Source organism: Oenanthe melanoleuca, chromosome 21 (assembly GCF_029582105.1).
Source record: "Oenanthe melanoleuca isolate GR-GAL-2019-014 chromosome 21, OMel1.0, whole genome shotgun sequence".
In the NCBI taxonomy this organism is placed as follows: domain Eukaryota; kingdom Metazoa; phylum Chordata; class Aves; order Passeriformes; family Muscicapidae; genus Oenanthe; species Oenanthe melanoleuca.
Genome location: NC_079354.1, coordinates 6,920,889 through 6,946,082, shown reverse-complemented (window position 1 = coordinate 6,946,082; position 25,194 = coordinate 6,920,889). Strand labels below are relative to the sequence as shown.

The 25,194-nt window shown below is 48.7% G+C and overlaps 1 protein-coding gene across 1 annotated transcript; it reads right to left on the bottom strand.

Moving 5' to 3' along the window:
* Positions 1–527: 527 nt before the first annotated feature.
* Positions 528–23,823, bottom strand: TMEM201 (transmembrane protein 201). The gene is made up of 11 exons (XM_056507957.1): positions 23,735–23,823; positions 18,468–18,588; positions 17,762–17,956; positions 16,172–16,348; positions 15,238–15,653; positions 14,668–14,871; positions 6,409–6,626; positions 5,956–6,027; positions 4,836–5,126; positions 4,604–4,735; positions 528–4,194 (listed from the first exon to the last, which is right to left on the bottom strand). Exons 1-11 carry the CDS (start codon positions 23,806–23,808, stop codon positions 4,097–4,099), a joined length of 1,998 nt encoding a protein of 665 aa, XP_056363932.1. The 5' UTR covers positions 23,809–23,823; the 3' UTR covers positions 528–4,096.
* Positions 23,824–25,194: the final 1,371 nt, after the last annotated feature.

The window sequence follows — 25,194 nt, the reverse complement described above, 5'->3', positions numbered from 1 at the left end:
AGAGGAGAGGAGAGGAGAGGAGAGGAGAGGAGAGGAGAGGAGAGGAGAGGAGAGGAGAGGAGAGGAGAGGAGAGGAGAGGAGAGGAGAGGAGAGGAGAGGAGAGGAGAGGAGAGGAGAGGAGAGGAGAGGAGAGGAGAGGAGAGGAGAGGAGAGGAGAGGAGAGGAGAGGAGAGGAGAGGAAAGGAAAGGAAAGGAAAGGAAAGGAAAGGAAAGGAAAGGAAAGGAAAGGAAAGGAAAGGAAAGGAAAGGAAAGGAAAGGAAAGGAAAGGAAAGGAAAGGAAAGGAAAGGAAAGGAAAGGAAAGGAAAGGAAAGGAAAGGAAAGGAAAGGAAAGGAAAGGAAAGGAAAGGAAAGGAAAGGAAAGGAAAGGAAAGGAAAGGAAAGGAAAGGAAAGGAAAGGAAAGGAAAGGAAAGGAAAGGAAAGGAAAGGGAAAAGAAAAAAGAAAAAAGAAAAAAGAAAAAAGAAAAAAGAAAAAGAAAAAAGAAAAAAGAAAAAAGAAAAAAGAAAAAAGAAAAAAGAAAAAAGAAAAGAGTATGAGCCAAATTGGCCCATTCTAGCCTTTTAACAAATGTTTGTGAGAGGTTAAGACCATCGTTATTTCCAGGAATGGTGCTTGGAAGAAAAAAATTATAGCAGCATCCACAGGCAACAGAAGCCCTTCAGTCCAGCTGCCCTGTTAGAAGGAGCCCAGCCAGTCCAGCAGTGATTTACAGATGCTCCCACCACCCAGAAGAGGGAGTGGGAATCAAACATTCACAGAAAACAGAAACTCATTCTACCCATTCCCTCTATCCCATCAAATAGATATGTGCAGAATATTTGTCACATCTGCCAAACTCCCCAGACTGCGGAACTGGAACCAGACTCCAAAATACAAATCCCTTCTAATTTGGAACAGCAAAATCATCTAAAGTATCTGCAAGGTCTCAGAACATGCCTAACAAGCCCATACCCAAAGAAAAAGTACCTGGACATTTTCAATGAAAAGTAGGAAATGGAAAGGGTCTGGAAATAAAGCTCATTTATACTCCACCTGACCATTAATTGTTGGTATTATTAAGTCATGTTCAAATTTCATCAGGCCATTTTGTAAAGATCTTTTCCACTCCATACACTCTAATAGTTTCTACAGTAGGAAAAATATTAGAAAAATAAAATCTCCCTCCCACCCCGAACAACACCAATATGAAGATCAACACCATCAGACACAGAGATTTTTACAGGGGGACCAGATGAACTTCTGCTTCCTCCAAACCAGCTTAGTCCAGAAAAGAGCAGCAAGACAGACACAGTATCTACAAGCTAGATTAAGGCAAACAATATAAAGACAAACATGGGCTCAGATCTTCTGAAATGAAGAAACCTTCCAAATGTTTTTGTACATCTGCATGCACACACACACACACACACACACACACACTCATGTATTCCTCAGCAAAGGCTTCACAACCGTGAGAGCACCACGGGAGAGAGTTCTAGCACCAGAATGAAAAACTTCCCTCTGCAGTAATAAACCCCAAAGTCTCTCTATTGCTTTGGACAAGGTCACTGAAGCCCTGCCAAGAAAAGCAGCCACGGAAGTGCAGTGCCAGGTTAAGAGTTCCTGTCCCGGAATGCAGGTGGGGACAGGGGAGTGGAGATGCTGCAGGTGGCTGGGGAGGAGGACAAGGCTGGCATTGCAATCTGGTGAGTGTGGTGGTAAAACAGGCAGGCTGGTAGGTCAGAGAGGGAGCTTTGCATACATGGAGTCACAGTGCACATCTGCTGGGTGAGAAGGACAAGCAAAGCCACAGCATTTTCTGGCAGCTTGTCTCTGCAGGAGGCCTCTAGGCAGGACAAGGATCCGTGGATGGGATGTCACACACTGCACCAGAACACCATGAAACCCAGAGAGCAGAGGTTCAAAGAGAAGCCTGGCAGCTGCTCTGCCATCATCCTGCTTGTACACATGCCGGGGTGCAAAGTCTATAAAAGGGACAAAAATCTCTTTACAACAAGGTTATGGGCCTGGTTTGGCTACAAGGAACAGTTCATGCAAGTTACAATAGAATTCATCATCAATCTGCAGCACATCTCTCTGCTGCAGGTCTCTTCTGGCTCTGGGCCCCTGTCCAGGAGGTGCTGGCTGTGCAACCCTTCCCAGCCCTTCCCAGCTCCCTGAGCAGCCCAGGGGAGGTGCAGAGTCAGGAGTGACCTTTCCTCAGCCCCTTGGAGCTGCACGAGTGTGTACAGGTCTGCTCCCCCTGCCAGGCACAGCAGGGACCAGTCTCACCCACAGCTGGAACTGGGCAGCTAAAACCATGCAGGGACACTTGGGAAACAGAGACACTCAGTTTTTCAGTGCTTGACTCAGCAGCAGTAAAGTTGATCAGAGTCTGGCCAGGGCTCTCATGAGCTACCAAGTGAGGCTGGGGTAGGAACTCAAAACATGCAAGGAAAAAAACGAAGTGAAAGGAAGGGTGATCATCACTGTGAGGTGTGACCCTCAGGCTCAGAGCAGAGGATGGTCAGCAGCAGACACACTCTGTTCTGGGCACATGCAAGAACACAGGAGAGGGAACAGCAGCAAGGGAGGGAAAGACACAGGAAGAACCAATTCAGAATGCAAACACAGGGCAGTGGGAGTGAAATTTGAAGGAGCCCAAAGGAAGAGACAACACAAAAACTCAATACATCCAAGTCCTGCTTCAGGAAGTACACAGCTAATGCCAGACAGCTCTCTTCTCACCAGGTATTTTTGACACACTGGTAAATCTTCCTTCTGCACTTGGTTTTTGGGAATCAAAACATCAAGATCAGGATTTTTTTTTTTCCCTAAGATGCACTAAATGATTCAGAGTGTTCAGCACAATAGTCTAAATGGCCCCTGAATTCTAAGCAATGCTGAAGACTCACCCCAAAGCAGGAATACCCAAATTACAAACTGCTTTTGAAACTCTACTACTTTCCTTGGGCTAGAAAAGAAGAATCTATCCAGAAGGCTGAGTTGTCCAGAAGCAGGTTTGGCATTTCTCACTGAGAACACCCGGGCATTTTACTAAGCAAGAAATATCTGAAACAGTTACTTAGCAAATCCCAACATCAGGTTGAGGTGTCAGGTTTCTGGATAGATGTATACAATCAGACAGCTCCTCACTCCCTCTAACAAACAGGTTTGTGTGATTTACAGCAGGAACAGGCTCTGGCACTCACTGCTTCAGTGAGAACTCCAGCACAGCTGGGAGCTGAAGCCCTTTGACCCTGGTGAAAATCACACCGGGATCCTTTCTTTTCACCCACTTGAGAGTAACACAGGCAATGCCTCCTGGGCAAAGCAAAGCAGGGGCTTCCAGGCTGTGCTGCAGCCAGCACAGGCTGTCTGTCTGGGGCTGTGCAGCCTTGCAGCCACAGAGCTGGCTGGACACAGGCATACACAGGGGCTGAGAACCAGCATGGCCAGAATGGAACTGGTGGAAGTGGCCTCAGGGCCAGGTCCAGCTGGAAGCACAAGGACATCTAAAGATGCAAGAACATGACAGAGCAGCCAAGGTCACCCATGTGCTTAGGCAAGCTTAAGGCAACTAAAGAAAGTTCACTGACAATTCAGAGGAGAATGTCAAAGATAAGAGGGAAGAGGAACCACTGAGCAGAGGCTGGGGATGCTGTGACAGTAGCCAAAGCCCAGCACCAGCTACTAAGCCATCCCTCTTCTTCAGCTCATTTGTTCTAATTCTCCCCATTTTACCAGCACCATCAGCACGAGGTCAATATGTCAGAAAGGAGAGCTGGGGGCAGGTTCCTAAAAATGCAGCTCACACATTTTCAGGCTTGTGTCTCAGGTCAGTTCTTTTGAAAGCGTGTAGCCGTTGGACTGGCCTCCCACTTTGAGCCAGAGCTGGGAATTCTGCCTGCCATCTCCAGGGACAGTCCTGGGATACGCTCTACCTGGAAGTGATGGCAGCAGCTGCCCAGGTTCCTTTTCATGCCAGTTGAGTGTACAGTAGTTTTTTAAAAAACAGCATGCACCGGTGGCGTGGCCATTGGCCATGAAGCCATGGTTGAGTTCTTGTCTCCTCAGGACCAGGTGGAAGCAGAGAAGGGAAGTGCTGGCCCAGATCAGCGCAGGCTCCTGTAGACATAGGCTGATGTGAAGACAGCATTGAGAGTCAGGCTGATGGCAAGCAGGCCCCGGAGAGCAGAGGTACCACAGCGACCTTGCAGGACAGAACACGGGGAAAAAGGGAAGAGGAGAAAGACACATTAAGGAACTGTAGGTAAAAGTGAACAGATGTTGTACTGCTTCTCTCTGCCCAGTGTTTCAGCACAAGCAGAAATTGCTGAAGCACTTTTCCTGTCAGGAAAGACTCCACTGCCCTCTTTTGGCTCTATTTTCATCTCATCTCATGCTCTTGACACCTGCATCCCCGCCCCTTTTCTTCTCAGTTTAGCACTTGGTCAGTGTTCTTCAGACAGTCCAAATAACAGGAATAGCTTTGTGAAGGTCTTAGAATAGCAGGCAGAAGGTCCATTTTGTAACTATTTATTTGATTTGCAGGAAAGATCTCAGTTATCCTCACAGAAACACTCACACATGCACAAAGCAGTCACCAGACTTGCACTCACCTCTCCAGCCTGCCAAATCTTCCCCTTTGGTAGTTGTGTCTACCACACAGGTAGATGAGTGTGATGAGTGATCCTCCTTTTTGATGGAATTATCACTGCAAATGCTCCCCCCTTCCACGGCAGATCTCATATCTGCAAGGAGAAAAAGATAAGAAAGTTCACACCTGGGATTCTCCTGAAGGTTTCCCACCTGTGCTTTGCCCCTGCCAGGGGCGCAGCACCGCCAGCTCACCTGGCACTCCCTGCTCCAGGAGGTTTTTCCGGGGAAAGCCGGGCAGCTCGGGGGCCAGGGCGGGGCTGTCGGAGTGGGTGCGCTCCTCGGAGTCGCTGGGGCTCCGCGGGGCCTCACCCTGCGCCGGGAACAGCAGCAGCTTCTGCCCCTGCAGGTTGAGGCGGGCGGGGCTGATGAGCGGCCGGCGGAGGCGCAGGGAGCCCGAGCTGGAGGTGACCGAGCCGGCCACGGACGGAGCCGGGGACGGGATGCGGGACGGAGCTCGGCTGCCGGCCAGCAGCGAGAAGGGATCTGCAAAGGAAACGGCCCGAGGGCAAAACCACGGGTTAGCATCCCCTCCGGGTGATCATCCCCCCGGTGATCATGCCCTGCGACAGGCACGGCTCTTTAACAGCACAAGAGAAAGGAATGTGAGTTGCAAATGCCCACCAACAACCAAAATGCCCACCACCTACAATTCGTTATTTATTTGAGTCCCCACACTGTAAAACACAGAGGAGTTTCACAAGTACTTTGGTACACTCAGGAGCCAGATTAGCAGGAGCCTGGTGAGCTTTCTCTTTGCTCAGCTGTGTCCAGCCAGGACAGCCTGCACAATCCATTCTGCAGGTGAATGAGTTGTACTGGCACCTCCTTCAGGGCTGCTGAGGAAATACACTGGGAGCAGGTTTGCATCACCCAGGGTGTGACTGCCTCTGCAGCAGCACCAAGAGCCCAGGGACCTGTCTGGGTCAGAAGGGCAGCAGACAGGTCAGGGAGGGCAGGGGAGCAGGGCAGACAAACTGCATCTGCTGCACTCTGCTGGGAAAGCTACAAAAGAGCTGCCCTGCAAACAGCTGAAGTCTTCTGTTCCAGCAGCTCAACTCAGCTCCTGGCTCCTTGTTCTGTCTCACTGATGTCACCGTGAGCTCTCCCAGGGAGAACATCCAGCACAGCAACTGATTTTAACGCCATCCCATTTGTAGCTGGGACTCTCCCTGCAGCATTTATAGCAGAAAAAAAACAAACCATTTTCACTGGAATGCAAGCAGGGAGGAAAGAAGTCAACCAGACCACGTGTTTCAACCCACTCAGTGCAAGCCCTGCAAGATCTGTTGCTCTGGAAGGCCTGGAGCAGTACCTGATGGAGGGGATTCCTTGGACTGGGAAGACTGAGAGGCCGGTCGGCTCCCACTGAACAAGTAGCCAGAATCTAAAAGCAAAAATAAAACAATTTGAACCCAGCTGCTGCCAAGTCCCAAATCCTAGTGCTGCATACTCCTCTGTGCCACAGGAGCAGCCATCCCTGAACAGGACTATAACAGAACTATAACCATGTGCATCCAGTGCCATTCCCTCTGGGGCAGTGCCCTGCACTCAACCTGGATCCCTCCCAGCCCTCTGGGGCAGTGCCCTGCGCTCACCTGGATCCCCCCCAGCCCTCTGGGGCAGTGCCCTGCACTCACCTGGATCCCTCCCAATCCATCCCCTCAGTGCCCTGCACTCACCTGGATCCCTCCCAGCCCATTCTCTCAGTGCTCTGCACTCACCTGGATCCCTCCCAGCCCATTCCCTCAGTGCCCTGCACTCTCACCTGCCCGGGCCAGCGAGGGGATGGTGCCCAGCGAGAGCGCCCTGTTGAGACGGCCGGGAAGAGAGGAGGAGGAGGTTCTGCGTGGGGACCTGAAGAGCTGCTGGTTTGTCAGGTGGAGGAGACTGGGTGGTGTTGGGACAAACAGAGAGGTGGCAGGTGAAGGGAAGGCTGTGCCAGGACCGCTGGGAAAGACAGTGATGGAGTCCCCAGAGAGGAACCTGCAGAGGACATGCACGACAGACACTCAGCAATGAGGAATCCCAGCAACTGCCTCTCCTGCTGCCTTGCAGGAACACTGCTTTTGGTACCAGCCTTGGACCAACTTTTCAGTGCAAGAGTGCTGAACAGTTTACAGGAATGTTCCTACACTTTGGGAAAAGAAGAACTGCACCAACCTGACCCATAATACAGGGTGAAAAGAGGATGGAACAGTTAAGGAATGCCAGAGAAAATACCCTGGATGAGAAAATCACCCAGAGAATGCTTTATAAAGTCCAGATGTTAAAATGAAGTAATTTCATATTTTTTTTAACAATTGAATGAAAATACATGAAAGAAACTCTAGAATATGAACCAGAATCTCTGAATGTTCTTCTGTAAGATTTTTGAGTTAGAAGCAGGTAATAGAACTGTCAAATAAATCATGATGAAGAATTGAGTATGTTTTTAAATGGAGATATCTGACTTTGCAGATACAATTTAGCAGATACAATATTTGGAGGTTTAATCTCACTTCTAACGGAACTAGAGACAGATGACAACATGGTTATGTGTCTTTTCTTCTGTCAGAGGAAAGCCAGGAGCAAATCAGAGGGTGAAGAAAATCTCAGCCTTGCACTGTGGGGTGATTTATGCACATGCCATTCTACCCTGAAGATTAAAGAGGTGGTGCAGCAATATTATGCCATGCTAACTCTAGAGTTAAGATTACAATTGAAAGTATTTTATAAACCACTTATCTGCCAGTGGGAGGCAGCCAGCACCAATCCTGACCAGCTCAAGGAGGCTGAACCTGTGAGCCAAGCAGGGTCCTGGTGCAGCCAGGGATGTGCTGGTCTGGCAGCCCCAACAGCCCAACCTCTCCAGGTTCCAAGGGGGTCCTGCTTTGCATCCATGGGGAGTCCTCTAGAGCAGCCCACACACATCTCTCCCACTACACACAGAGACAGATGTGCCCAGCTCAGCTTTGTAAGAGGAAATGAATGGGAAAGGGAATTAGAAGTGCAGTTCAGGACTGATATGAACCACAGGAGAAAGAGTGATACCTACCCCTCCCTGAGCCATGGCTGTGGAGGGCCAAAGCAGATCATCACCTGGGAGCAACATGGCTCTTTTGTCTTAACTTTGCACCTTCTGTGCCTTTGGGCTAAAGGATCCAACTTTACACAACTCCTTGCTGCAGCAGAAAACAGCTTTACTGGTTTATTGGCTTTTGGAAGTCTTTCATTTAGTAGGCTGGAAGATATTACAGTCATTTATCACTCATAAGCACAGTCCTGGGACTGGAACCGTTTTGGATCAGGCTTCCAATGGCTCTGTGCTCAACAGCCCCACTGCTCATCCTAACCTAACTGCTAACTCCAGCTACTGCAGCCACATCCTCAGGGCAGTGAAGAATATTTGTCTTGAACCATCCAGAAAACTAATTTTTCTGATTAGCAAAGAGAAGCTAAAGAATTTTAAGTAAAGCTTATTAATGCCTTAGGACTGAATTCTGAGCAGAGTATGTCTTAAAAACATTGATCTGTTCTGAACAAACTCCTGCTAAGTGTGCAAAATCCTGCTCCTGTTCCCTGCACTCTAGTGTTTGCCACTGCCATGTCAATGCTGCTAAAAGCTCTCATGGGAATGTGCTTCATGCCTGAGAATGGGCAGCTGGACTAAAACTTCTTCCAGAAGCAGATGAAAAAAGGTGAGGAGATCAAGAGGATCATAAGACAGGAAGCAACCACATCACAGCCCCAGGATGGAGCACTGCAGCTGTGTCTTTGCTGCAAAGCCATTTGTCACCTGGTAATAGTGGCTCTGGCAAAAGTAAAAAAAGTAACATAAAAAAAAAAAGGAAAAAAAAAGGCTCTGGAGTCAGATAGATTGTGGAAATAGTCAAGGCCCGGAAGCCGTTTATTTCAGAACTTGATATTGTGAACATCAAAAACTGGGAATCTTAATTAGTGTTTACAATGATCACAATGTTACTAGACAGTTGGGCACAACTCTGCTACACAGATACTTTAAAAATAAATAAATAGAAGGTTAAAGAAGGGTATTACATGGTATGGGACTGTACACGGTCCTGAAGAAACTCCTCCTGCCAGGAGAGCCTCCCCTCCTCTGTCCCAGGAGCTCCCTGCTACCACAGACATCACCACAGGTGTGTGCCTTTTAAATTCACATTTCACCAGAGATCTGCATCATCCCTGGGACAGACAGAGACAATGAGGGCACGGGGCAGGCCAGGCTGCAGATGAACCCACTGCTCTACCAGATAATTCAGCCCATGAAGTAAGAGGGTGAGATGCAGTCACAGGCAGGAGCTTGGGGATGTGCCCAGGTCCATCTGCCCTGGGCAGCTTGGGAGCCATGTGTCACTGTCCCCAGGCAGTGGGTGCAGAACAGGTCTCTGTCACCCCAAAACAGGTTACCCTGTGTGCCCTGACACTGCTCTGCTGCACCTCTTCACTCAGGGCCACAGCCTGTGCCTCCTGCCAAATTCACATTACCAGGAGTAAAGAGCAGTACAGGAACAAAAACAGGCACAAAGACAACGGAGAGTAATGCTAAAATGGGCACAGCTCTCACACAGTCACATTTTGATATGTGCCTTAGAGAGCTAGAAACTTCAGCTGCCAAGAGTAAGAATTCTTGTCTCTTGCCTGCTGTCCTGCTGTGCATGGAACAGGAGGGCTGAATTAGAGCTGCCATGTCCTGCACTAAGACCTTCCAGAGGACAGATGCTTGGCATCAATTGTGCCTTTCCCCCAGCTGGTGGCACACAGTGGGGAGGTGTGTGTATGTGCACATCCTACAAATACACAAATACAGACTTGCTGGCATGCCAAAAATGTTCAGGGAATCTCTTCCTGCCTGGACACTCGAGAACTTTGGTCCCAAATGAGGCTTTACAGGGGATGACTTCAGGACTGAGTACTGTCCCTTTCCCTGAAGGGCACCTGCCATGGCTCCAAGAGCCAAGTGTACCTGCATGTGACAGCACACCTGCAAGGACCTGGCAGGTTGTATGTGACAGCACACAACTTCAACAGCATCTCTGAAAACCAAAGCAAAGCCATATACCACAGCTTCCTTCAGCTTTCATAAGTGCAGTCAGTCTGGAGCAATTATCTGGCTATTAATTATATTAATTTTTATAAGAGCATAAATATTTTGTCCACATTACATCAATACATACTTCCTATAATATCTAAGCATGATTATTAGCTTCACATAATTTCAGAACACTTGATATTTATAAAGCCAAAATAATAAGCCACTACACTGTTTTTATATTCCCACACATTCTCACCCTTTGACACACCCAAGCTCACTAGGGCATGCAAAGCATGGATGTAGGAGAGGAGGAGTTAAGAGAAAGAAAAGAACTGGATATAAATACAGTGTATTGAGAATGTAAAGGGCCACAAAGGTCAGTTTGCATGCACTGATGTCACTGAGGGCCTCAGGAAGAAGAGAAGCAGCAACAGCAGATGCTGACTGGGCTGCTGCCTCTGGGTTCTCCCTCACCCCCTGGAGGGTTGCTCAGGAATGTCAGCCCAGGTGTCCCCCTGTGCCCTGCCACACTCAGTGGTGGCACAGGAAGGACAGAGTGCTGGCCTGGCAGACACATGGGCACTGCTGCAGCCATGGTTCCACCAAGCAAAGCAACACAGTGTTGTCCCAAATCTTGTCCAGGGAAAGGCACTTAATGAACCCATATTGGCCCCTTTACAAATCTGGCTCTGCTGGGCAGGGTACAAGATTCTGAGCTGGCAGATCAGCCACGGCCAGAGCCAGGCACTTGGGGATGCAGCAGATTTGATTTCAAGTGACACAAAAACCCACTAACACTCCCACAGCACCTCTGTTCTGCTGTTACCATCCTCTGGTCCAGACACATGGTTAGTATGAAAAAGCAGCACCTTGAATTAGGGGCTTTTGGGCTAAAACCCTCTAATATTGTTAAGATGTTTGCATGCCCTGGCCTGTGTGGCTGAGAGAATCGTCAGGCAATAAAACAGCACCTGGAGACCACAGGTTACCACATGTTCCTCTGTGGCCTGAAGCAAGAACCCAGCTAAGGGAAAACAAGCTCAAAGCACTGCCCAAGTGGTTCTGGATGATTTTGTGTCAGCTGTGGTTGTTAGTTACCAAGCCTGTGTTAGCTCTTATCCCACCCAGCAAAAGGAAATGTGTCACACAAATTAGCACCTCAGCTGCACAGGACAGGACCACTGTGCACCAAAACACACATTTGCTCCTGCTGGGCTCACTGTGGGGCAAGCAATGATGGAGTTAGATGATTACCTCAGGACCTGCATCTAGATGACACACATGATAGATCTAACTGCTGAGTGAAAAATGCAAAGCACCTTCCATACAGAACCTATGGCAGGGCAGTGTCTAGAACAGCCTATTTGGCTTTGGAATCAGGTGTGGCAAGAACAGTCTCAGCAAAGGCAGTAGTGGTTTGACTGTTTTTTTTCCCCCCCCACAGTCAACAGCAGAATACTGCTAACTTACAACTTATCTGCAGGGCTCCTTGTCTGAGACACAGCTGGTACAGACTGAATGCTACAGTTTATAAATCAGAACATCTCTGGAAAAATCCACTCTCCTCCTTTCTTCCCTTACCCCAAAAGATCCATCACCCTCCATCATCAGCAAAAGCATGTGAGACAAGGAGAAAGAAAGGAGGCTGTCAGCATCAGAGTCTCTAAACACCAAAAATTCAACTGCTTCAAGTTTGGTTTTGAGGCTCTGAGGTTTTAGTTTTTAGAAGCAGCAGCACAGACATGCTGAGGCACCAAGAAGTGGGGAAAATAAGCTGACACCTGAGCAAAAACAAAAGCTTCTTTGGCATTAAATGAACCTCACTTCCATATGTACTTCATTATTCTGTTTCACCTTTAAAATGTTCCCAATTACAAACACAAAAGTTCTTCAATTGTAAGCTGTGAACAAAGCACCACAGAGATCAGTTGTACAGCTTGGCCATAAAACAAAGTAGCTTTTAGATGTTCTGACACAAATTAGTGCAACTAGTAAATATAATTTGTATTAATCTGCATAAAGTGAAGACAAACAGCTGTCACTTGCAGTTAACATATCTCCCACATTTAAGGACTTTAAACTCAGTATAGATTTGCACTTGCAGTGCAAACACAGCCAAAATATTCCTTAACAGGATTATTCAGGCTTCACAGTGTAAATCCTCTCCTTCCCACAATTCCAGCAACTGCCCGTTCCAACATTTAGTATGCATCCTCCCCATCCCTTCCCAGCACTGCACAGGGAAAAAGATACCAAGAGAAAAGAACAGGCATGGTAAACCAAGGTAACATTCAAGAGCAAAACATCACAAAAGGTGCCTGACCCCAGGGAACTTGAGGATGAGTGAAGTTTAAATAGTAAGAAAAAACCAAAGTGCTCCTAAAAAGGGAGGAAAGCAGCTACTTAGAGGAGATGATATGAAACAAGACCTTGACTTTCAGCTCCTGAAAAATCAAACATCTGAAGAGGCTGCCAGCCATCTTCAGAAGCTGCCACTGAGAGTTTCCTTACTACTGGGCAAGAAAACTTGGACAGATTCATTTCATTCTTATTAATAAATGGATATTGCTGTCAGAAATCAGGCATGACATCACCATGATCATTCCCACTGAGTCTGTCAGTTTCTCACACCCCTCCTTTGAGCCTTCTCAATATATCCTTCAAATATGAGATTCCTCCCATTCCTTGGACACATCTCACAGGAGAACAGCAAGAGGAACTTTCAATCCAAATTGTACAGCTAAGTGCAGAAGACAATCACAGATAAAAGTCTTTTCTTACATGTACTTTATCAGAAAAATTTGGAAGTCCTGAAGCAGGAAGAAGGGAGGAATTAAAAAAAAGTCCAGATGCCTTATTTCACTTAATGGCCATAAGAGCTCAAGGTTTCCCATGCCTGTGAGCTGGAAGACAAATGTTTTAGGTCAGGACTGGTAAGTGATGGGAACATGGAAGATGGAACCAGACTTTGCAGATGCTGGATTTCTCCTGTGGGTAAATTAATAACCCTCAGCATCATTCACAAGCACCAGGATGGAGCCAGGTTCTGTTAGCTTGGAGGTGGATATTGAAGTTATCTGAAGGCACCAGAAAAAGATTCCAAAGGAGAGCCCAGGTGGGCAGCAGGTCTGTATGGCCGTTCCCTTACCAAGTTCCAGGCACACAGCCAGGGGCTGCATCTTCCCATGGCTCAGCCTGGCTTATTGTTAATGAATTTCAGAGCTTTTGGCAGTGCTACCTTTATGCTTTCACAATGAACAGCAGTTCGAGGAACAGTAAGTATGAACAGCTGGGAAATAGCTTTTGTTTCCTTTAAAAAAGCTCCTTTAATTTCACCAGCATCTGCAGCACCCAGTAGTGTCTGCATTTTTCAGCAGGAGTTGCAGATACTTCACAGTGAGAGCTCCATTCTGATTATTTTACAGTTTATACACTGGAAGATCACTAGATCCAATTAACTTCTATCAGGCTATTAGGGTGGTGAGTTCCACTGTGCTATTCTGAACAGAAGAAAATAGCAGATCTCCTGTAAAAGTGCTATTTCCTCTTGAAAGACCAAAATCCATATGAGAGACTCAGTGGAGTGCCTTTCAAACAACTGTGCAGGATAATCAGACTGCTTATCCTAAGAGGCCCCAACAAGTTAATCCTAAAAAACCCAAACAGCTGGAAGCTCCCTCCTTCCCACATAGTAATGCCCAGCCTTTCAGCAGAAGAGTGCCAGGCACTCAACTCCAAGTCAGTTTCCACACCTTTTTCAGCAATATTAGCACAATGCCAGACTACAAAAAGAACCCCTACAAGTAACCCAAAAAATCCATCTCTGTTGCCATGCAGCCTCACAGCAGCTCCCACCCCCTCCTACAGCACACCCTTCCAATCTGTGCCCTCAGCAATGACCACTGAGTAGTGAGGTACAATGCAAGCTGACCATATATCACAGCATGAGGTTGTCAGTACCATAGTTCTCTTTCTAAGGCTAGGAGTGGAGGAACACAGACATTTTTATCCAGTTGTGCTTATACACAGATGTTGCTCAGGGAGCAGGTGGGTAAAAAACCCAAAGAAAACTGGCATTGAAAGCAACAGCCACTGGTAGAGCTGAAAATTTAACCTCAAACAGCTGTATGCTTTCAGGCATTAAGACACCCTGAGCTACTTGACTTTTTAAAGCACCTTTTTGAATAAATTACTGAAGTTTCAGTCAAAAGCACTTAAGGACACTTCTCCATTTAAAACAGGAGTCAGGAGAAGGGCAGAGTGAGAGAGGATACAGGTAAGTGATGCTGCACAGTGGAAGGCAAGAAGAACCAGGTTATGGGCTCTGTGGTCCCTCCTCATGTGCCTGGGCACCACAGCATGTGTTAACGAGGATTCCAAATCCAGAGGCAAGTTCCCATCAGTTCCAAATTAAAATGACCAGCACCATTAGGAAAGTGAAGGCAGCCCGGGCCCCGTGGTGGATCAGGGCAGAGGGTTCCTCAGTGAGTGGCTAAGGATGGAGAGGCAGTGAGAAGAACCAGGAGGACAGAAGGAGCCAGAATCTCTTTGGCTGGAGGAGCAGAATGGGAAGGAGGCTGCATTTATGGAGCAGTTTGTGAGGCAGCTGCTGAAGAACTGACTTTGGGGAAGCTGGGTATTTGTACTGCTGACGTAGGATGCAGGAGCAAGGGAGAATGGAGGCAGCAGGAGCAGCTTCCATGGCTAGCAGTGGAAATGCTCCAAGCAGCTAGCATAGTGGTAAGCAAGGATGGGAAAAAAAAAAAAAAATCACACATATATATATATATACACATACACACAAACATATATACATGTATATATAAATATATATGTATTAAAAATAAGGAAGAAGAGATCTTCACCGCTTATCTAACTTTAAAAAAGAGAAACAGAGGAAGGAAAAACAACAAGAGGAGAGAGATAAGCAGCAGTCACAAAGAGTTCACAAGGCTCTGCTCCTTCCCCCAGCGTCACTGCTCTGGCTCTGACCTTCGGGGCCGCAGTCTCCGCGGGCCCGTTGCCTTCCGCGTGGCCACGGCGGCGGTGAAGCCCACCAGGCAGCACAGTGATGTGGTGCCAAACTTGGCTGTGTCCAGCCAGCTGGGGCTGTCTGTCTTCAGGTACCTCTCGGCCAGGTGCAGAGCCATCACCACCAACCACAGCAGCGAGGCAAAGGCATCGATTCGCCGGAGCCTGCAAGGGAACAAAAACCAAACAGGAGTTCAAACAGCAGGGAACCACCCTGGGGAAGGACAGGGAGGGTGGGGAGGGTACCCAGGCTGAGCAGGTTCTGTACTGCCTCTGACTACAGCACATCATGTGCAGCCCTGCCCGCTGCTGGGCAAGTGTCTGAGCACATCAGCTCCAGATCATTTTCTACCAGAGCTGAACAGGCAACTTTCCATTCACAGCAACTCAGACTTAAATGGAATGAATCAAGGCATGCAGTACTATGTGTGCCATTCTGGGAAATGTTCACCCCTGGATCACCAAGGCAACACAGAACTAGACAGCTCCCACCAGAGCAGTGTGGAGTGAGACAACGCCGAGCACACCCACCTGATGCGCCCAGCCAGAAGCATGGCCAGCAGACAGGTGAAGAGCCCCAGCACAGCCACTGCCATCTGGTGATTCTTGCCATAGGCCCACGCCACGCTCAGGTTCTGCAGCAGGTGCTCTGGGAGCAGGAGGAGCAGCTCCTGCCAGCCCCTCCTGGAGCTGCCATTGCCACTGTCCTTGTCACTGCCACTGCCTCTGTCCCTGCCTGCAGCAGGGCTGGCGCCCGTCCTGTTCCACAGGGACGCGGGGCCAGAAGTGCCAGCAGCAGGGCCAGCTGTGCTGAGGGAGAAGGGGTCACCCGACCCATACAAGGCCATCAGAACCAGCAGAGCACAGCTCAGGAAGGCCAGGAACCGCAGAAGAATCACCTGAGCTGGCGTGGTGATGGAAGTGGAAGAGGAGGATGAACACAAATTCTGCAGAGGAAGGGAGAAAAAACACCAGAAGCTGAATGAACTGCAGCAAGGTTCAGTGCTGTATGAAACACTTCCAGTATGGTTTACTGGGCTGTTCTGCTGAAGTCCTTCTAAGTCTCTACTGGCCTGACACCATATGGGATTATCATAGACTAACAGAGACATGAGCAGAAGCCAAGGTCAGGCAGGGCAGTTCTTTTTTTTTTTTTTTCTTTTTTCCCCTTGTACTCTGTAATTTCCTGCCCTGCACTCATAAATTAGCTTTCCTACCTCCCTTTCTCTGCCTGTCCCATTATCTTCTATCCATTCCATTATTACATTAGACTTACATTCTGGCTGAATGACACCAGAAAGAGGAAAACCTCAAACTAACATTAGAAGAATCCGTGGCAGCTCCGTGCTCTTCTAACCCGCTGCCACACACCCAACTCCCAGGGCTAGAGAGCCCCAGGCTGCTGCCTCCCTCTGGAGGCACAGAGCTGTGTCCCTGCCCTGCACTCCCAGGTGTCCCCAGGTACCTGGCTGTAGCTCCTGCCGCTGTCCCGGCGCCTGAAGTGGTGGCTGAGCAGCAGCGCGCGCAGCTGCCGGTTCTGGTGTTTGATGTAGTACTCCACAGCAGCCTGGCACGGCCGGCACAGCTTGTAGGTCTGCTCCAGGTGGTGCCTGTACACCTCAATCTCCTCATCGTACTTGCCCTGTGAGAGAACAGCAGGGAGAAGGAGCTGAGCAGGGCAGGTGCCTCACAGTTGTCATGTTTGCTATAAGCATGGCTCCAGTCTCACAGGGACAGCTCCCTGAAACCAGGCCTGCACAGCCACCAAGCCTCAGGCCAGGCTTACAGCCAGCTTCACACAGAGCTCACCCAGCCTCCATGTCCCAGAAGGGATGGCAAAGAAGAACCTTGCAGAAGGCTGCTGTGGCCCAATATCAGGATGTTGAATTTCCATGCCTGATTCTGCTGTCTTTGTTGAGATCTTATGAATTCCACATTGGTGAGACAAGTAACTAGAACTGCTCTTCCTCTCCTCAAATGAGGGGACACAGAAACCTGTTGCTCCTCCACTCCAGGCTCGTCTCTCTCCCTGGAACAGCCAGCCCTGCTGTGCAAGGCCCTGCTGTCACTGCCACCCTTATCCAAGCACCCTGGATAACACAATCCCAGGTTTCTCAGCTGGCACAGGCACTGCAGTTGACTGAACGCCTAAAAAGGGGCCAAAGGCTGCCAGTACTTGAGACACTGGATAGGTCTGGCAAGAGGCAGGGACTAGAAATAAAGCTGAGAAAAGGGCACCAGCCAAAGATATTCTCATTAAGTGTGATCAAATTTCAATCTGTTCTCTGGGAGTCATTCTGATTAAACACACTATAATCACACAAAGCAGACTGGATTAGGCAAGCCAGAGGATGGACACATCACACTACAACACAGGCTTGACCATGGTTGAAGGCCAAGGAGGGCAGCACTAAATTCTCTGCACAAAACTTCAGGGAGCCATAAAACTGCACAGGAGAAACCCCACTATCCCACCTTCCATGATTCTTAAGTAATGGAAAGACCAAGAAATTGCTCAGTGGGAAATCCTTTTGCTGTAACTATAAAAATCCCTTTCACCTGCCAGGCACAGATGCCTAAGCAGGGAAATCATGTGGCTGCACAGGATTCCTCTCCCACTTCACTTGTAAATGCAGGGCAGCACAACCAGGGCCTTGGGAACACAAAATCTGTTAAGGCTTCATGTTAACTAGTGGGCTGTTGTGCCCCTCAGGTCCCACAAACTTGTGGGAAGTACTGGAGGTGTAAAATCATCTCAGAAATGTCTTGGGTTCAAGCTTCAATTTCCAGTGCTCATCTAGAACAGGGGAACATTCCAGCTCTGAAGTAGAATTAGGTGAATTTGCAGCATTAATCACTGAACTTCTCTGCACTGCAGTGCCACACAGTGCTTCTGAAGACTGCTGGAGTATCATTCCACAACACACTGGAAAACTGCCCTCTCTCCTGCATACTAGGCTGCAGCATGGAATAAACAGAGCAGGAAGAGCAGACATGGATGGGAATGCCTTGGACAAACATCCTTCAGTGATGGCAGTCCCTAACGAACACTCACCTCCTCCCTTGGTGAGAACGAAGCCAGCTGCTTGATTTTCATGGTTTGATGGTTGTTGCATTTCTTGCAGAGCAGAATTTGGCTGCTCACCCATTGCTGTGGTTTAGCAGGGTCACAGAAAGTTGGACTGCCTGACACAACGTGGTTAAGGTGTTCCATGTACTGGGCAGGGATGGGCTTGTTGTAGTCTCCATTCTGACAAAAGGCAGGGGAAAAGCAAACATTCAACCATAAAATCAAAGCTAGGTTGACAGTAATCTTAAAGGTAATCTCTAGGCTCTGTCAGCAGCTCTACAATTCATTAGCATTCACCTATATAACAAAATAAGTAAAAAAAGAGACAAAATGCTTCAAATCTTCCTCCCATCCCCACTGTCCTGCACACCTATCACAAGTAGCTGGTGGTGCAGGGTTTCAGATTAAGACAGGCTTTGCTATTTAAGAGAATACAAAACCAGAGAAGAATTGTGAAAAAAACATTCTTCAGAGATATGCCAAGGCCACTTCTGCCCTTTAAAGCAAGAGAGGGAAATTTGTCTTGATCTCTCTACTCAGCACAGCCCAGTGCAGCGGATTCCTTCTCCAAGCTGAGGTGCTGAGCTCAGCACAGAGCTGCCAGCTGTCCAACTGCTGGCCATTCACCTGTCCTGTGCTGCCTGAGGATCAGGGCTCCCCAGGGCCCCCCATTGCCCCCCAGCCCCTGTACCTCCTGGAAGCCGTTGTACTGCTCACAGTTGGGGCAGTCCCAGCAGTTGCGGTTCCCATAGGGCACCACCGTGTCCTGGTTGCAGAACCAGCAGTTCACTGTCACGTGTGTGGGCTTCTTCCTGTGGGCAGAGCAAAGCCAGGAGCACTCAGCTCAGCTGATGGACAGGGAAGCAAAGGCTTTCAAACAGTGAAATGTGGGAAAACAGCCAATCTTCCCATTCTGTGTGCTTAATGACATGACTTGGAGTAGACATTTTAGCAATGAAAAGAGGGAATGTTAAAGCAGAAATAAATTCTGCCTGACAATCTGTTCTAGTACCATGGACATGCCAGAACTCTAATAACAAGCCTGTGATTTACCCACTTCACTGTTTTTCAGGGGTATGTTTGGGGTTACAAGTCCTCTCCATAATCAGCAGTGCTATTCTGTGAGAAGGTACATAGAACTGATGCTTTATACACAGGATTCCAGGAAAAGGAAGTCAGGATCCTCAAGACTGTGACAGTGCTCAGAAAGCCAGGAAACAGGCTCATGGTTACAGTTCTGTCTGCCCTGCTTGGTAGAAAATTTTTCAAGGACATGGGCGTATCACATTATCCTGAGGTTCCACGACTGTAAAGAGCTGTTTCTTCACAATTTAGGTACTAAAGGAACTGAGGAATCAACATTCCATCCCCTGCTTTTATGCACTAGAACTGAAGGGATAAAGACTAATGACCTTGATCCATGAGCCCCTTGTTTTCTAAAGCAATCGTGTTAAAACAACAGCCAGTACAGACAAACAGCTGTGCAGTGGCCCCACCACAACAGGTTGTGACAGATGCTCGAGCTCAGAACTTCAGTGCCTGACCCCTGAGCCTGCCAGAGAAGCTCTGCATTTGTCTCCAAACTCAGAGCAATCCCCAGGAGATTCCTGGCAGGTTAAGGCAGCACAGCCCAGCTGTCTGGGTTTGCCAGAACCAGTCCCAGCCACACTTCCAAGGAAGGGCAGCTGCTCAGGATTCAGGATTCCAGCTACGCAGACAGCTGGACCCAGCTGCCACAGCCCAGCTTCACCAGGGATTATCTGTGTGCCTCCAATGCAGCAGGGCAGCAACTAACAGCAGCCAAAGTGCTCCCAGCTGGGAGCAACTTCTCCCAGCTCTAGGAAATGTTCTCTGCTGCTGAAACATCTGAATGCTGCAGCAATGCTGTCTGGCACCCTGCAAACAAACAGCCAGCTGGGTCTTCCCCCTCACCATTACCTCTGTAGCTGCATATCCACAATTAACATTTTTCCCATTCCCATTGGCCATGCCTAGAAATTTGGTTCATAAAACATCAAACCCTCAAGCAATGCCTGAGCCTCCTGTTTAGGTACTAACAATGAGGATATGCTTGAAGTGAAGCACTGAAAAGTCAGAATGTACAGAGGATTCTCTGCCAGCTGCTAAAAGAAAATGGCTGGAGCTACTAGGATGACAGATTCTCATCTCAAAATAGATGCAAACACCCACACCCCTCTTAAAATGAATACTCCCTGCTCAACTTTCTACACTGCCAAGGGGGCCCAACTGATCTGAGTTAAAAATATCAATGCTAAAACTAACAGGAAAAAAAATAAACCCCAAACCAACCCAGAGTTCAAAGCAGACAAATCTAGGTCGATAGTCTGAGTTATCCATGAGCTACTGCTGTCCAACAGCCAAGTACTTGTCAAAACAGCAACACCTGCTGTATTATCCAATCCCACTACCATAGGTGTACAAGCTGTGCAAATCTAACATGAAGCACACAAACCCTGCAGCTCCTAGGGCACAGCCTGAGCCTCACCCTTCAGAGCCCTGCCACAGCCCCTTCCTCTGGCACCCAGGGAAATAAACACCACCCCTCAGCATCTACTCACCCCAGGCTCTCAATTCCATGAGGCAACAGCACTAATTTCAAGGATAACAGAAGTGGAAAGCACAGGTGAAGAAATGAATAAAGCAGTTATGCTATAAAGCAAAAACCATCAGTGCCAAACCCTACCTGAGAACTCTCTAATATCAGACCAAATCCTGAGTACACTCGAGACCTTTCCATCTTTTTCCAAACAGGATTTCATTTCTCTTGAGCTCTTGAGGCTCAGGAAGTACTACCAAGGATTAAATAGCAGCACTTCATTCTGACAATATATGCAAAAGAATTGGCTAAGTCTTGGATTATTTAGGATAAAAGGCAATAATACTTCCTTCCTTCCTACTATAATCTGTTGCCATAGAAATAGGTGCAAAAAAATTCCAAATTCTCAATCTGGTGGATGCAAAAACAAGAACAAGGGGAGAAAAAGGTTGTTTAGGAAAAAACATGTACGTAGCTACATGTAGCTAATTTTCTAGCAATTGGGCAGGACTGAAAAACCAAAAAGCAAGTTCTGCATTTGGAAAGACTCTCAAATACACATTTAACTACTTTGGAGCTATATTTACCTTGGCTGAACTGAGGCAGCAGCTGAGGGCAGTGAGCTAAAGCACACACTGCTAAAGTCAGATCCTGGTATGAGACTGACAACACAAAATCAAGCCTTTGCCATGTGCTCAATCCCTTGCAAATCAAAAGGCAAATCATCCCTGAGGAGTTCATCTACCACTGTACTAATCTGAATCAGCTTCACCGGACAAGAGCCTCCCTGCAAGCTAAAACCTGAGCAACAAAAAGTGACTGAGTTTGCAGCACAGAGATTCCATTCACAGCTCACTTGCTGTCTTAACTCCCTGTGTAACCTGCACACCTGACCAAGCCCAGAAAACATTCCCAGGTTTGCACAAATTGTTTTGCAGGTAGAAAATATTTGCTTAAGATAAAATTGAGGGGAAAATACCTGCAGTAAACTCAGTTATGATATCAACACCTAAAAGTCTGACATTACTCAGATAATATGACAAAATGTTCCTTTGTGAGAAGCTGCTGGATTCCTTAATTTTGCTCACAAAAATCAGGCTGCAGCTCTGCAGTCCCATTGACACACACTGGTTAGCAATTAGTTTGTGTCTGTCATGTAATGCAAGGAGGAACTTCAGCTCTTCCAACTCCCAGCACTTTCACTACTCCTCGTTTGCACACACATTCAAAGTCATGCTGAAGTCCATGCTTCTAATGGACTGCCAGAACAACAGGCTACCTTGGTAAGTGCTGGCAGCAATAAACTGGATTTGTCAATATTTTTATTTGCATCTATTCCCCATCCTCTTCACTACTAAGTCAGAAGATGAAGATGTTTACTTTTCTGTAGTTTGAAAGAGATCACAGATGGATGCACAGTTCTTCGCTGGGTTACCAAGGATTAGAAGAAAAACCCAATTCTCCATTAAAAGTATTTTAAGCAGCAGTCTTCATTCTGACACAACTGGATTACAAAGCAATTATTCAAATAGCTAGGCCAGCAAATCTGGACAAAAAGTACATGGGGAAGAGGAGCTATTTTGCACGATCAGTTCTGATCAAACCATATCTGGCAGCAGCTAGACAGACCAAGTGCTGGCACTGTTGGCACAACTGGGTTAAGAGCTCAGCTCCCTGGCAGGGAAACTCCTGGGTGGCACAGAAGCTCCAGGCTGTGCCCATGCTCATCACCTGTCAGTAAAGGGGGCTGTCAGGGCAGACCCAATGCCAAATCCCATTTTCCAATGCAAGAAGAACATAGCACAGTTGCCTAGATTCCAGCAGGTGAACTAGAATACAGAACTAGCAGCTACAGACAAGATTTAGCCACAAGACCAAATTTCTAGTCCAGTGATGTAAGTCACAATGCAGCCTGTCCTCCCCCAAGGTGTCCCCTCAACCAGAAAAAAGGTGCCCAGGGACTCAGGCAAGGACACACACCCAGTGATAACCACTCCAGGTTCTGTTCCTATCTGGACATCAAATATTTTATCTGCTTGATAAACAAAAAGCAAAGGCAGCATCATATCTATGCCTGACATCATGCCTGTGTCCCTTATTAAGCTGTCGTCCTTGATGACTATGGAAGAGTGATTTACTTAAGGCAGAATAAGAAATTCAGAAGTATCAGAATAGCACTGAGAAACACAAACACAGAGCCTCAAAGAATTATCAAGATCATCTGAAAGAATTTACTGGCAGTCTTCGAGGATTTGGGAAGAAATGCTTTCCATTCCAGAGATCTTTTGATAAACTTGAGCAAAACAAACCCAATCTCCTCCCTCAAAAGGCACACTAGCCTCAACTGGGTCAAAGAAATCTTGCCTGCTTCACTTTAGGCCACTTGGATTTCTTGGCTACCCTAAATATGTCATAGAATTGCCAAGTCTTGTATATGGGCTAATGTGCCATTGATCACTGATATGGTTAAATAAACAGCAAATGCTTTAGAGCAAACCTTAGGCATCACACTGAGGATGTAGGAATATGCTTCTCTTGCAAAGCATAAACTTGAAGTGAACCTTAACACAGGGAGCCCTTGGGACTGGCTTGCCTCCAATAGAGGCATTTAATAGATCAGCAGACTGCAAAATCTATTGCTGCTACAAAGACTGAAATGCCTCATATTCCACAGATCCCTACGTTCCTATCATGCTATGCCAGATTAGAATCCGTCAAATTAAGCTTTTCTCCTTTTATGAGATCTGAATCACGACATCTCTCCTAATGCTTTTCAAACCTGGTTCTCAATTGCTCTGAATTTGTTCTAAAGTCAGGAAGGTTCCGTGCAATTAAGAAACAAAGAATTCTGGTCCCTAATCAATAATTTTGACTTGTATAGATTCTCCCCAAGTTCTAGCGCTGTGCTGACCGTTGTTCTTTTACAGACCTGTTCCCCAGGAATCTTTACTTCACCCCACACCAACCAGCCGAAGGAGCAGGATCCTCTCTTTCGCTGCCTCAGGGATTCCATTAAACCAGCGGGGAGCCCCGCCGGGGCAGGGCCGGGTCCCGGCGGTGTCTGGGCGCGCTCCCCGCTCCCCCCGCAGTGCGCCCGGGATGCTGAGCCCGGCACACAAAGCCATTCCCGGGATACGTCGAACGCCTGCGGCCATTCCCCCACACATTCTGCCGCTGGCCGCGCTGAGGGGCCCGGGCCTGGCTAGGACCGTGCCGGGCTCCGCAGAGCCGGGAGCGGCCCGGGCCCCGCGTGGCGCCTTCCCGCCGCCCGGGCCGCATCCCGCCATGGCCCTGGCCCTGGCCCTGGCTCCCTCCTTCTCCTCCTCCTCCTCCCTTCTTTCCTCCCTCCCTCCCGTCCTTCCCTCGCTGCCTCCACGGACCCATCCCCGTCCCGGCCGTACCTCCGCGCGATGCGGTAGAGCAGCAGCCCCGCGGCCGCGGCGCAGGCGGTGGCGCCCAGCCCGGCTCCGTCCATGCCGGCGCTGCCCCAGCGGTGGCGGAGCCGCTTTGTAGGGGCGCGGCCGCCGCCCGGCCCGCCCCGCGGCCCGCGGGGGCGGCGCGTGACTCACGGCGGGGCCGGAGTCGTGCGGCGGGGCCGCCGTGAGTCAGCGCCGAAAGGCCGCGGTCGTGGCGGCGGGGGCGGCCCGGGCCCGGCGCTGCCCCGGCGGCGGGGGCGGCCCGGGGAGGTCGTGCCTGGCCCGGCGCCCGGCGCACGCAGCTCGCAACGGGGCGGCATCGCCGCTCCTAAAATTAGATTTCTGTGTGACAACAGGGACAGGCCCCGGCCGAGGGCGGCCGCGCAGCCTGCACTGCGCGGAATATCCTGGGCTGGAGGGGACACAGTGCAGCCCCGGCCCCACACAGAATATCCTGGGCTGGAGGGGACACAGTGCAGCCCCACACAGAATATCCTGGGCTGGAGGGGAGACAGTGCAGCCCCCGGTCCTGTAAGGAGTATCCTGAGGTGGAGGGACAGCTCCTGACACCCCAAAATCCCACCCTGGCACCCCTGGCAGCGCTGTCCGAACACTCCTGGTGCTTAGGCAGCCTCGGGACCATTCCCTGGGGAATGGGCAGTGCCTGAACCCTCTGAGGGGAGAAGCTGACATCGCACCCAACCCTCCCGGCACAAATCCACGGTCTGTGCCCACAGCGGGCAGAGATCTCTGTCTCCTTCCCTCAGGGGGTGCTGCAGACCACCATGGGTGACCCTCGGCCTCCCCAGCCCCTCACAGCCCCAGCTCTGAGGGGAAAAGGCTTCAAACCCCTCAGCAGATCCAGCGCAGCAGCACAAACGGCACAGACCGAGGGCTCTGGGACCAGGCACAGAACCGGCTCTTGGTCAGGAGCTGTCCCCTCAAAAGGAAGGTAACCCCAGACATTCTCTGGTCCCTTAATGGCATCTGCTGTTCTCACAGAACTGCTTGTTTGACAATTGTGCTGTGAATTCACATGAAAGAGGTTAAGGTCTCTCCAAAATATGAGACTGACCCAGCTTCAAATGGTGTAGCTGCTTTTGTGATTAAAATAAAGGAAAACTTCTCAGCACAATAGAATTTCTTAAAATTCACGAGTTCCACGTTATGTCAGCATTGTGTTTCTTAAAAGGCATAAATGGAAAAGCTCTTCCTAGACAAATACTTGTGCTGGGAGTAAGCTGGATTTTTAAGCTTAACTATGGTTGGACTTTTCACTGTTCCATTTCCATCTGTATGGATTTAACCATGTAAATTAATTCTGCAGAGTAACAGTGAATATTCCATCTCAACGAATTTAAAAGGCACGTAATTCTTCCATCTCTCTTCCATTGTTTAGTGCAATTACTTAGGGATTGTATTATGAGGCCAAATGATAGGCAAAG

Bases quoted from the DNA above. Each gene is read 5' to 3' on its own strand.
- TMEM201 (XM_056507957.1), bottom strand. From the start codon at position 23,808: ATGGACGGAGCCGGGCTGGGCGCCACCGCCTGCGCCGCGGCCGCGGGG. The intron at 16,349-17,761 runs GTGAGTGTTCGT...GTTCTCTCACAG, and splicing joins CGTTCTCACCAAGGGAGGAG to GGCAAGTACGATGAGGAGAT. The intron at 4,736-4,835 runs GTGAGCTGGCGG...TTCTCCTTGCAG, and splicing joins CCTGGAGCAGGGAGTGCCAG to ATATGAGATCTGCCGTGGAA.